Genomic DNA, 12,984 nt, shown 5'->3' on the forward strand with positions numbered 1-12,984 from the left:
CTTTTAACCGTTGGGATGTGGTATGGTGAGTATCAGGTATCCGTCCGAAGGTCGTTTAAATATTAGTTATATATCATGTGTACATATATAGTCATAAAGGTTCTTCCAGTTCATTCAGTACCCTTAGGTAGCAAGGGTATACTTCCATGTTCATACATACAAGTTATATTACTAGTAAGCTACAATATGCGTAGTTTAGGGTTTTACTAATACTAGAACAATGAATCATACAAAGAGTCAGTTCATACATGAGTCATAACTTATAGTGATGAGAAACAAACATAATACATAGTGATGAGAAGCAAACATAATACATAGTGATGAGAAGCAAACATAATACTTAATGATGAGAAACAAACATAATACATAGTGATGAGAAACAAACATAATACATAGTGATGAGAAATAAGCATAATACATAGTGAAGAGAAACAAACATACAGGCTAGACAGAGGAAGAACACACATTACAACTAGCACACACAGAACATTACAGTACACTACTATACGTTTAAATGATTACGCTTACATGAGTGCATTTACATATACGATAATAGAACAAGACATCACTAGGTGCTATAGCATGGAATGATTTCAGGATCTAACTATACCACTGAATCACAACGCATTGTGATAGTTATATTGGGTATACGTGATCATAGTAATGTGGATGTTCACGGCTTGCAGATATGCAGGGGTCGTGTATGGGTCCCAAAATCTCTTTGACAGGAGAGCGTCTAGCCTGGGATCTAGCCATCACATTATGCCTTATCCATCAAATAAGGCAAAATAGTACAGAAGTAGTCACTTATTACAAATACTACAGTACTTACGAAATTACCATAGAATTAAGGTAGTTAGTAAGGTTGTAGTTATTTGATACTACACCATAGTACTATTTCATTTTCCCATTACATTCACTTCGTGAACATTCACACGATGCACGGTAATGTAGAAACTATATTTTTGGTCAATGATAGTCAGATTTGGGAAAATACACACTCTTACAAGAGACACAGTCAGATACTAGATACCTTGCTAGAAGGCTACTTTTAGTAGGAAGCATAGGGTTTTCTAGGTTATTCAAAACTTTTACATACTCATACTTACAAATACAGTCTTACAAACACATTCTTACAAATACATTATTAAAAATACAAACACTAAAATACTTATGATCTCACCATATTTAAAGTTGATACTCTCTTTCAAAATAACTTGTATCCTCAGGTCAACAGTAGATAGGTATCGATGCAAGGTTTAGAGAAGATGGAGCTCGTTCAAGACTCATCTTTCATTTTGATTTATACTTTAGTGTTTATTATAATTTGACAAAACACACTTGTATTAAAATTATATTATTAATGCAATGGATGATGTTGTTGCTTGTTTACTACTTTTCATTGTTGTGATACTGTACATGACGTCCTCCGCCCCAGAACGTTTCCGCCGTTCATGGTTTTGGGGTGTGACATAATAAGACTAATAATTAGTCACGGTTAACATTAGACTAAAATCTAGTGGTAATAGTACTAGGTTTCGTCAAAGGAATTATTTTTATGAAGCGAAGCGCTGTATGAGTTTGGAATCACCACCTTAACAAGTGAGTGCATAGTCCCTTTCATGAACATGATTTTAATACAAGTATTGATTGAAGTATTAAATATATGTTTATGTGCGAATTATGTGATGTTGCTTGAAATACATGTTAAAGAACATACCTGATTATATATGATAATTTAGGATCAAGAGTAAACCTAAATTAATTATGAGGAATATTGGGTAGTATCTTCTTACGAGTACGAGTGAGTTATACTAAGAGAATAGAACTTTAATATATGTCATTGATTCGGGAGCATGGATTAGACATAGTTATTGTCCCTAGTTCGAGAGTATGGATTGGATATAGTCAAACGTCATTAATCCGGGAGTATGGATTAAGACATAGTCAGTTGTCTTTAGTCCGGGAGTATGGATAGGACATAGTTATTCGTCACAAATCCGGGAGTATGGATTTAGACATTGACACTTGTCCCTAATCCGAGAGTATGGAATGGACACAATTATTGATTTAAGAACGTGGATTATATCCTGGAGTAAGAGGTAAAATCTAAGGTCCGAGAGTATGGATAGTCTCATTGTGAGGATTAACCCGGTGGGGGTAAGAGTTGATTATATATATGGGGAAATTGATATTTTGTGAGTTCTAAATTATATATATGATATAACATTGTGGGATTGAAATCCCTATGTACTCACCAGGTTTCCCAACCTGAGCCACTTAAACTTATTTGTATCACAGGTATCGATATGAAGTTACATTACATTGAAAGATTAAGGAGATATATAGTGATAATGAATGTAAGTTCTGTTTATGCTTTTGTTATCGTATTGACGATGGCATCCCAAATGTTTTAAAAAAGAATAAAATACATTTATTCGGAAATGCTTTGATAATACATTTATCATGTTTTTCTGGGAACAAATTCTGCAATACTTTTCTTAAAAATGTTACTCTAATTTTTAAACAAAACATAAACAAAATCGGTCTTTTCTGGCCGTGAAAATGGGGATGTCACAACTATCGATGTGCATTTTCAAGGAATCTTTGAAAGATACCCCATACAATATATTGATGGTACTACGCAGAGACTAGAGAACATTGATTTCGCAAGCATGCACAAGAACGATTGCTACGCGTTCATGGAAAGATTCACAGCAGAAAAATGTGAGAAACTTTATTACTGTCTTCCTGATATCGATTTTCCAAAAGGTTTGAGGTTAATTAGGAATGAACTTGATTATTCCACTTTCATATCCATTGCGTATGAATGTGGTGTCGTACTCCCACTGTATGTAGACTATTTTGGTACTACTAACATGCAAGAGTGGTTGGATGAAGAAAGAGAGGAAGTTGTTGATACTAATTATGAAGAAGTTGTTGATGATGTCCACAATGATAGTGAAACAAATGAGACATGGCATACAGATGATAATGACAACCCTCATTTTTTCAAAAAATATAATAAGCCAAATTATGAGATGAGTGACAGTGTAGGTGAAAGTGAAGTTGTTAATGATGACATAGGGGAGAATGAAGATGATGAGGATGATGTTGATATTGATTTGCCAAATAGTTTCAATGAAGAGCAACCCTGGAAGGAGCAACAACCTGTGTTAGGTATGAGGTTTGAGAATCCCAAACAACGCAAAAACATGTTATGTAATTATGCAGTTGCTAATGGTTATCAACTATGTTTTAAGAAAAATGATAGTAGAAGACTGTTAGTTAAATGTTGTGATAGAAGTTGTACATTTAGGCTTTGGAGGTCATGGATGAGTGATGATAAGTCTTTCTAGATCATGTCTTTAGTAATTAACCATAATTGTTCTAGGAATTTTAAATTTGGGTTAATTATCACTTACAGATGAATAGGAAGCCATTTTACCTAAGAATTTGTAAACAATAAGAAGATGAGGCTGCATAGAGAGGAGGTGTAAAACACATTTGGCATTGAAAGTGAGTATGAGTCAGTGTAGGAGAGCCAAGAAATCATCTTTGACTCTAGTGGAAGGAAAAATTGCAGACAACTATGCCAAGCTATGGTCATATGGCGAGGAGATTAAAAGATCAAATCCAGGTTTAACTGTAATTTTTTTTGTTGATTTAATGCATGATGGTAAAAAATACATCAATAGGATTTACATATGTTTTTAGAGAGTGAAAGATGGTTAGAGGGGAAAGGTGTAAAGGGATAATTAACCTTATTGGTTGTTTTTCCGAAAAGTTATTGCTAGGGTGAGCTACTTTGTGCTGTGGGTAGGGATGCTAATAATGACATATACCTTAATTGGTTGAGATGTTGTATGTGTAGAGAACAAAGAAAATTGGAAGTGGTTTATTGATAATCTTACAGAACACTTGAACCTTCAACATCAAGGATTTAGGGTTGTGCTAATATCTGATCAACACAAGGTATGCTACTTTTTTTTTGTTAATGTGTTACAACATATTGTATGTCCTTCTAAATTTTTATATCATTGAACATATTTAGGGATTTGTTGAGGCAGTGAAAGAGGTACTTCCAGCAACATAACATAGATGGTGCGCAAGGCATATCTATGCTAAATTTAGAAAGAAATTTTTTGGAGCACAATTTGAAAATATTTTCTAGAGGGACAGTAAAGTAATTAATGAAACAAATTTCAATGTAGCCATGAAGGAGATTCAAGAACTAAATCTTGTTGCCTTTATGTATCTTATAGAGAGGGATCCTAGGACATGGTCTTTGGCTTTCTTCAAAGGTCACCAATGTTATGAATTTGTGGAGAATGGATACTTAGAAAGCTTCAATAGTATTATAATGGATGCTAGGACGAAACCTATTATTAGTATGTTAGAGAATATTCATATTTATGTCATGAAAATGATGATCAAAATGCAACTTCAGGGACAAGGATGTGATTGTTTAAATGTATGTCCTGACATCAGGGGCAAGTTGAATTTGTTAAAAATGAAGCAAAGGTATGTCACTAACTATACTATTGAATTAATACTTCACAACTTTGAGTTATAGTTAACTATTGTTACTAAATTTAGGTATTAGCAAGTTATTTCTTATGGGATGATAAGTTTGAAACAAGAAACCTGGATCAGTCTTATGTTATTGATGTCTAGAAGAGGGAATTTACATGTAGGTTGTGGTAATTGAATGGGTATGGTTGTGTACACTCAATTGCAACATTATCATTCTTAAACACTACACATTATCAAGCATATGTCAACAGAATGTACTTTACAATATTATGCCATAATAATTACAAAGAGCCCATACATGGGATGAATGGAATTAACATCTGGCTATCTACAAACAAAATCCCTCCTTTGCCCCCCAATTAAAAGAAGAATGCCTGGCAGAACTACTATGAAGAGAAAAAAAGATGGTTCAGAAAGGCTTGGCAGACACACTATATCAAAGGCTGGGAAATCTGTATGATGTGGTATATGCAAACAGAAAAGACACAACAAGACCACTTATCCTCCAGTTTAAAGGCCTCCTAAAACTAATGGTAGGAAAACACAGGGTGTGAGACAAACTCAAGAGTCAGTGAACATGGAAAGGGGTGGGGAAGATGTTGCAATGGCTGGTTTCGATGGGGAAGATGCTGTAATGGCTGATGTTGGTGGTTAAGATGCCAAGGTTAATGAGCATGAAGTGCATTTTAGTAAAATAGAGCAACCAAGATAGATGAAGAAGCCTGAAAGAATCCTTAAAATAAAGTTGGGAAAAAAAATTAAAGGTGAAGGTAGCAGTGCATCAAAGCCTATGGATGTGGATTAGTGTTGATGTAGTGCATGGAGAAGGGTATTTATGTAATTTCTTTGCTTTTAATGGAATATGTTGAAAGGTTGTTATAGAAAAGGGTGCTTATGTAATTTGTATTGCCTTTTAAATGTTTATGTAATTTGTATTGCTTTTTAAATATTTATTTGAGACTTTTGTATAAATACTTTCCTTAATCGCCCCATCAACTATCAATCAAGAATAAGTGCATGTCACAGTTGTGGTCCATGTAGGTTTTTTCTTCCATATTTGACCTTACCAATGTTGTCCCATATATGAAATTGAATATAACTCATTATAATAAGAAACACATAATATATTCCTTTGTTTTTCCTGTTTTGGTAACTTTCTATCCATGTAAGTGATTACTTTATTCAGTTATTGGTATGTACAAATCGTGGTGATTGAGGGGCTTGATATCCCAATGTGGCATATAAAACAAAACCTTTTTCCCTTAAACCTTTACAACATGTGGTTATATAAATCAATTTTTTTCCTTAAACCTTTACAACATGTGATCCCAAATCTGTATATATAACAAGATTGTTTTCCTTAAAAAAGAGCAACATACATGAACAAGTTCAACCCTTGGGGTCCTACAATATGTGTTGACATGTACTAAAATAAAGGGAAAATGTGTATATAGCTATAATATTCATTTGCATTCATATGGGTTTTGTAAATCCCTTTTATGTACATAATCCTACATAATACCATTCATGATGTTGCTTCTAGATATTGAAAAAGACATCCAAAAGAGTAGCTTCCATATTTGGCAGCCACATAAAACACAATATCTACTAATACCAAAACAAGAAAACCATAACTATACTACCGAATTGCACAAAAATTTTAAGACTTAACACCCCCAAACCAAAACCCAAACAAAGCAAAGCAACTACCCTTCATCAGAACCATTTGTAAGCTGCCACTACTCCCACAATAGTGACCACTCCGAATAAAATTATGACAACAAGCACCTTCTTCATTCTAACTATGCCAGTTAATGCACTGACATATGCTGGCTAGAGTGAATAAAAATGGTTCCTCGGTTTGTCGGTCAAATGGGACACCTTCAACAGCCCCTACCCTTATATCACAGACCTCACGATTCATGGAATCCATCTCCTGAAGAAGACTTTCCCTGACATGACGTTGGTTTTCATAAAATTCCTCTCTGATAAGGGAAACCTCAAGCTGAAGTTGGAGAATAATGATCTAGATGTCTTGTGGCTCGCGTGTAATAGAGCCGTTCGTTGGTATGTGACGCCGATCTTCGAAGGACCAGTTGTTGTGTGCAATGTATAGAAGGCATGTTTGTCTTACTTAGGGTGCAATTTTCTTTGTGAATTTAGGGTAACAAAGTTAGTTGTTGTAATCATTTTAGGGCACCAACATGCGTTTTATAATCACTTCGGGCAATAAATCGTCTAAAACTTGCTCCCTAAGGGTTATATTCAAAATAAAGTCGTATGGTCCAACTCGATTGTTTGCTGGTTTATGTTACCACATGTCCAAAACGTCGTCGTTTACTCTAAGTCATAATTAAACTGACTTAACATGCTTATGTGGCATCTTTAACCGGTTAAAAAAAGTTAAAGGGAGTAAATGAACAGGTCACTAAACAGTTTGTTCCCTTAAAAGACACGAAAAAAACTTTAGGAACTGAAAGGGTAAAGTTGAAATACATAGTAGGGCCATTGCGTCATTTCCCTTAAATTTTTCCATAGATGGTTTTATGCATATAGTTTTTTGCAATTAGCTCTTCTTAAAGATGATTTGCTATATATGGTTTCATGTATTGTTTCATAAATATCGTTTTCTGTAAATATTTTTAAATGGTTTGAATCAATTGATTGGTTCTATTTATACACAAATATTGTTTTGAATTTGATTTAGAATTTATTTCTATTAACTTCTGATAAAAGGTAATTGAAAAAAAGCTCTTCAAAGTTTAACACTTTATTCTACCAGTCTGTTGATTTTAAAGAACAAACAATCTTCTTTTTGTAGACTGTAAACGTTTGACCCCCCCCCCCCCCCCCCCCCCCCACCTCTTTTTATATAGATGTGGTTTGCAGACTGTAAAACTTTTACGTCTTAAAAACAAACAACATCTAAGTTTTTAATCAAGTAAGCGACTACGTTACTAGAAGAAAAATTTGTACTTCATAAATATTAGTGACTCACATCATCTCTCTCTCTCTCTCTCTCTCTCTCTCTCTCTCTCTCTCTCTCTCTCTCTCTCTCTCTCTCTCTCTCTCTCTCTCTCTCTCTCTCTCTCTCTCTCTCCTTAATAGCTCATTTAGATAGAACATCTAATACTCTATATATTATATATAAGCTAGACATGGACTCATGTGTTTTTATACCTTGAAGCCTATCCTCTCTTGATACAAGAAACAACGACTCACTCTAATATTTTTCTTGCAACATGTATTCATTCTTTGTGACAAAAGTGCACTTCTAATATTTTTTCTTATCAAAATATCAGATAAAACCCTAGACTATAATGACTAGTGACTACTAACAAAACTTAAAAACATTTTCTTTTAAATAATAAAAATTTAAGACAAATGCCATCTTTTTCCTCAAAAAGACATTCAAGAAGCATATAGAAAACACGAAAAAAAGAAAGAAAGAAAGAAAAAAGCAAAACGTTTTGGCGCATTCAATTATGTGGGGAGTATGGCGTCCACGCTTTCCCACCAAAAGCCTATACAACAACCATTACCAAGATTACATGCATCTATCTCATCCAAAACAATGGCTCTCCAGACGCCACTCAGGCTACCAATCACCAGATCAACACCTTCACCTTCTCCTCTATCTCCGGCAGGCGGCAGCAATGTCGGCCTCCTCCGGCCATCCAACCAGCTAGCACTGAAATCATCATTCTATCTCTCACCCTCCCTTCAATTACTGCTTCCCCGCCATCAGCCCTCAGCCGCACCCAAATTCGCCATGCGAGCTGCCTCCAAACAAGCTTACATTTGCCGCGACTGCGGGTAATTCTTCCGATTGTTGTCTAATTTCTATTTACTATATCTATGTTTGATCGAATTTCGCTGTGAATTTCATGTGTGTTTGTGTTTGAGGGATGCAGGTACATCTATAGCGATAAAACCCCCTTTGAGAAGCTCCCTGATAAATACTTCTGCCCAGGTATCAAACTCTAACCTAATTTTCCATATACAACTTATGAATCTTCCGATTCAGGTAAAAAGAATGTAAATGTTTGAATTGATTGCAGTTTGTGGTGCCCCGAAACGACGATTCAGGGAATACACACCTCCGGTGACCAAAAATGCGAATTCAACAGATGTTAGAAAGGCAAGGAAAGCTGAACTCAAGAGAGATGAAGCCGTCGGGTAATTCCTAAACATAAAACACATATAAAGCTAAAACACACACACTTATACTCATCAATGGCTTTTTATCCTATTTTCATCAGGAAAGCATTACCAATTGCAATTGCTGTCGGAGTCGTTGCGCTTGTTGGCTTGTACTTCTACCTCAACAGCACTTTCTAATACGTTTGCCCAAATTTGGTACGTTGCCCGAAACTTACTGTAATCTGATTTCAGTTTTGTAGATTCTGATTTCCTCCAAGAACTCTGCTTCATGTCATTTATATTTGTACAATCTGGTTTTATCCATCCAGAAAATTCATATATTAAAACTGTACCATTTATAAAGAAAGTCTAGAGAAATATAAAGCAGGCATCAGATACTTCTCTACTCTGTTTATATATTTTTCTGGAAAAACACACACCCCTTATCACCTAACGGAATTGGAATTTGAGATTCCATTCCGTAGTGTGTTTGGTTGCCAGAGGGATGGAATTCAGTTTTGTCGGAATCCTTCAAGTTTCATATTTGAACTATAATCTAGTTTCCATTCATTTGTTGAAAAAAACTTGAAACATAGAAAAGGAAATCATATCAATATCACAACATACAAAAAACAGTTTCTAGCTATAATTAAAAAAAAATGATTATCTTCTATGTTTACAATAATATTTTTAATAAAAAAAAAAAAAAAAAAAAACTCGTATCAGAAATGTATCTCGCGCCTTTCAGCAAAGAATTTGCCACTAATACGCATATCCGGAAGCAAAGAAAGCCACAAAGCTGTATCAGCTCCTTCTTCAGTAGTAACCTGCCCTGCCCAACCAGTCATAGCAGTCTTGACCCAACCCGGGCAGTAGCAGTTGATATAAATCTTTTCACCTTCGGGTCTGCCCGAAAGTTCCCGGGCAACCACCCTTGTGTATGCATTGACTGCGAGTTTTGAGAGTGCGTAATCTGTATTGTTTTGTGGCCACCCTCCAGAAGTCCAACTCCCATCTTTCACTTGCTCTAAAAACTTGTTCACCATTCCATCTATCTTCTCCTCCGATAGTGACTCTACATCTTCTAGTTGTTGTCTCAATTCGTCATTAGAAATCCTCTAATTTCAAATTTTATAAAATAAATTATAAAAATATAAGAATCATGTTTGTTTAAATAAAACGAGAAAGATTACACGTACATTTTTCCTGCCATTAAGTCGACCCAATCGTGAACTCACTGAAACAATCCGAGCACCCGCATTATTAGGCCTCATCAATGGGATTGCAGCTTTAATCATATTTTTTGTGCCGAAATAATTGGTGCTGATGACTTTTTCAGCAAATTCAACAGAGTTTTCTGACCCAACATTATGATTGAATCCTGCATTGTTTATCTGCAAAGTTTGCGCTCATAACCACATGTCACAATAATCTGAAGAAATTGAATTCTAGGAAAATGAAAATATTTTTTACCAGAATATCTATGCTACCATAGTTTTCTTTTATCCATGTGCAAAATGTGTTGATAGATTCATGATCGATAACATCGAGTTGATGGAATACAACTTTTAAGCCACCTTCTTTTAGGACTTTTGCTGCTTCTTCACCCACAGCAGTTTCTCTTGAAGTAAGAACAACTGTTAATCCATGTAATCCAAGTTGGTGTGCAATTTCAAATCCAATTCCTCGATTTGCTCCAGTTACCACTGCTATTGTATCCGCAGACCACCATCTAAAGTAACATTTACACTCCATAAGATGGACAAGTTTCTATTAACCTCGTGAATTCATCATGTCAAAAGAGAATCACTGATTAAAAAGGCAAACGAAAATGCAGTAAAAAGTCATAGATCTCTTCAATTTAGGTTAACGTAATTAGATTTCATTGAATCCTTGAAAGCTGTTGCAAATTAATTCTGGTTTTAGAATACATTTTGATTTGATTCCAGAAAACTTATGTTTTATTCCAAGCGATTACGAATTCAAATTCATCAAAAGATGCGGCATCAACAACATATTTCAAGGATTGGATTAATCGTTAGCAAAATTTGAGGAGTTCGTTCTCAATCCAAAATGTGAGAGAAATATAACGAGTATGAAGAGGAAATGCATTATGCATGCATACCTCTGGTGATCGGAATAAGGAATCGAACGGATTAGAGAGATCTCTTGACGACGTTTCTCTCTACGCTCCTTGGCTCTCTCCCTTTTATCCTGTTTCTCTGATTTATCCATTGCATCGATCGATGAGATCAAATAAAATTAAATTTCGATTATGAAATTGGCTTTAATCTCTACTTCTTGAGAGAGAGAGAAAGAGGGGTGAGGATGATTTGAATTTGAGGAGGAGAGAGAGACAAGGCATCCATGCAACCACCAACTTCCGCGTTGCCCCGGTGAATATGCATGGTCTAATTAGTAATTATTTAAGGATTATAATTTATACTCACTAAAACAAAAATGATTATTAAAAAATACTATAAATTCAAATATTCATAAAATAGCCAATAATATAAATAAATGATCCAATTTTTTGGATGTGACGAAATGGTCCTATTTTGGATTTCAAATTCTACTTGTTGGTGTATCAAAGTCTCAAAAATGGTCCTGTAGATATAAGAGTTTTTGACTTTAATAAGCCACTAAGTCATGATTTTTATAATCGGAATTTAATTTTATCAAAGTCTCAAAAATCCAGTATGCATGCTACCTCTGGCTTATTTAGCACTATTATCAAAGTCGCAAAAATGTCCCAGTTTAGCCATCAAGATTATAATAGTTCTAAATAAGCCACTAAATCATTATTTTTTATTATTATTATTATTTTCATTTAGTCATTGACACCCACTATGGTATACCATGTTTATTATGTTCAGTGGCGGCAAATTTAACGACATGACGAATAAATGGATATTATGATAAGATTATATCTGATTGATGCGTTAGATTGTCTTGATGATGGATTGTGTTGAATAATTGAATGTTTATGTGGATAGTTTGGATAGAACTCTGCTATTCAGAAATAGACAAACTATTTCAACAGAGAAAAACTTTAAGATCAACTCAAGTCTTAAACACTCAAACTTAGCTTGTTTATTTCATATGGGCGAATGCCCTATTTATAGGCTCGAAGGAGCTGGTTATATAATTGGGTTGCAATCGTTTGATTAAAAACGACACACATATTCACATTATAGCCCCCCTAGACTATTGAGGGTTACACACTTTATGTTACATTACAAATAATACAACTGACACTTAATAATTATCCTACCGACACTTCTATTTAATAAAAATAACAATTCCTTCTTCTTCCACGTTGAAAGGATATGCGTCTTCAATAATGGCTTTTTAACGTCATTGCTAAAGGCGCAAATATTCATTCAGCAGAAATATTAAAATGGAAGCCATCATGAAGCAAGTCAAACACCAGTTCAGACAAAAAGAAGAACAAGAAGCATCATTAATCAGACAGCTTGAAGTAGTCAAACGTGAAAAAGAGCAACTACAACAAACAATACAAATTCTATCATCTTATTCAGCATTTAAAGAAGAAGCAGCCAGCAGCTTAACAACAAAGCAACCAAAAGAAGAAATTCAAGAAATATCATCCGATGAAAGTCAACCACAAATAGCACTCGAAATAGAAAAACAAACCATGACGCCAAACCAGGAGGAGTATCCACCACTACAAGCAGATTATAAAAATATAAAGAAATGGTACGTAATTTTCAACGGAGAAAACAAAGGAGTATATGACGATTAGGGAATCGCCAGTTCATATATTCTTGGAAAAAATATCATTCACAAAAGTTACAGAACGAAAAATGAAGCAGAAATCGCATACAATGAGGCATACAAAGCAGTAATAAAAGATAACATCGAATGTTCAAAAACAGTTCTCATAACACCACAAAAACCTATATCCAGTTTCACACCACAAAAACCTGTATCCATCCCAAGATCCCTTAACCAATTAAATGCAAAAATTGCCCTTGAATCCATTCTACCAACCAAAGAAAAAGAAGCAATGAAAAAACCATCTGCCAAAAAATTTGCCAAATTATGTGAGAGCCTCATTTCATACACCGAAGTCCATTCCTTGATGGGCTTTTACCCAGTAGCCAGACGCCCAGGTCCTAAAGCAGTTTTCTTAGCCGACTTATCAGATCTTATGACTTTATGAGATTATTTTATTCATGGATTCATCGACAACATCTATCTAGAGGGCACCAATTTACACTGCATTAGCGAGTTCCCTTCTGTTGTGCAAACTATCATTAGAAATTATAAAACACGATTTGC

At 34.8% G+C, this 12,984-nt stretch overlaps 2 protein-coding genes across 2 annotated transcripts; one reads left to right on the plus strand and one right to left on the minus strand.

The window, feature by feature from the left end:
• Positions 1 to 8,017: 8,017 nt before the first annotated feature.
• On the plus strand, positions 8,018 to 9,046 carry LOC145042639 (Rubredoxin-like superfamily protein). Its single transcript, XM_078991098.1, has 4 exons — positions 8,018 to 8,352; positions 8,451 to 8,509; positions 8,598 to 8,715; positions 8,799 to 9,046. Exons 1-4 carry the CDS (start codon positions 8,033 to 8,035, stop codon positions 8,875 to 8,877), a joined length of 576 nt encoding a protein of 191 aa, XP_078847224.1. The 5' UTR covers positions 8,018 to 8,032; the 3' UTR covers positions 8,878 to 9,046.
• A 211-nt stretch (positions 9,047 to 9,257) lies between these two features.
• Positions 9,258 to 11,075, minus strand: LOC145042638 (uncharacterized). Its single transcript, XM_078991097.1, has 4 exons — positions 10,805 to 11,075; positions 10,153 to 10,411; positions 9,879 to 10,073; positions 9,258 to 9,797 (listed from the first exon to the last, which is right to left on the minus strand). Exons 1-4 carry the CDS (start codon positions 10,912 to 10,914, stop codon positions 9,402 to 9,404), a joined length of 960 nt encoding a protein of 319 aa, XP_078847223.1. The 5' UTR covers positions 10,915 to 11,075; the 3' UTR covers positions 9,258 to 9,401.
• Positions 11,076 to 12,984: the final 1,909 nt, after the last annotated feature.

The sequence above is a fragment of the Lactuca saligna genome, chromosome 4, assembly GCF_052625555.1.
Source record: "Lactuca saligna cultivar CGN05327 chromosome 4, ASM5262555v1, whole genome shotgun sequence".
Lineage (NCBI taxonomy): Eukaryota > Viridiplantae > Streptophyta > Magnoliopsida > Asterales > Asteraceae > Lactuca > Lactuca saligna.

Bases quoted from the DNA above. Each gene is read 5' to 3' on its own strand.
- LOC145042639 (XM_078991098.1), top strand. From the start codon at position 8,033: ATGGCGTCCACGCTTTCCCACCAAAAGCCTATACAACAACCATTACCA. The intron at 8,353-8,450 runs GTAATTCTTCCG...TGAGGGATGCAG, and splicing joins TACATTTGCCGCGACTGCGG to GTACATCTATAGCGATAAAA. The intron at 8,510-8,597 runs GTATCAAACTCT...AATTGATTGCAG, and splicing joins TGATAAATACTTCTGCCCAG to TTTGTGGTGCCCCGAAACGA.
- LOC145042638 (XM_078991097.1), bottom strand. From the start codon at position 10,914: ATGGATAAATCAGAGAAACAGGATAAAAGGGAGAGAGCCAAGGAGCGT. The intron at 10,074-10,152 runs GTAAAAAATATT...CAAACTTTGCAG, and splicing joins ATGGTAGCATAGATATTCTG to ATAAACAATGCAGGATTCAA. The intron at 9,798-9,878 runs GTACGTGTAATC...ATTTGAAATTAG, and splicing joins GACTTAATGGCAGGAAAAAT to AGGATTTCTAATGACGAATT.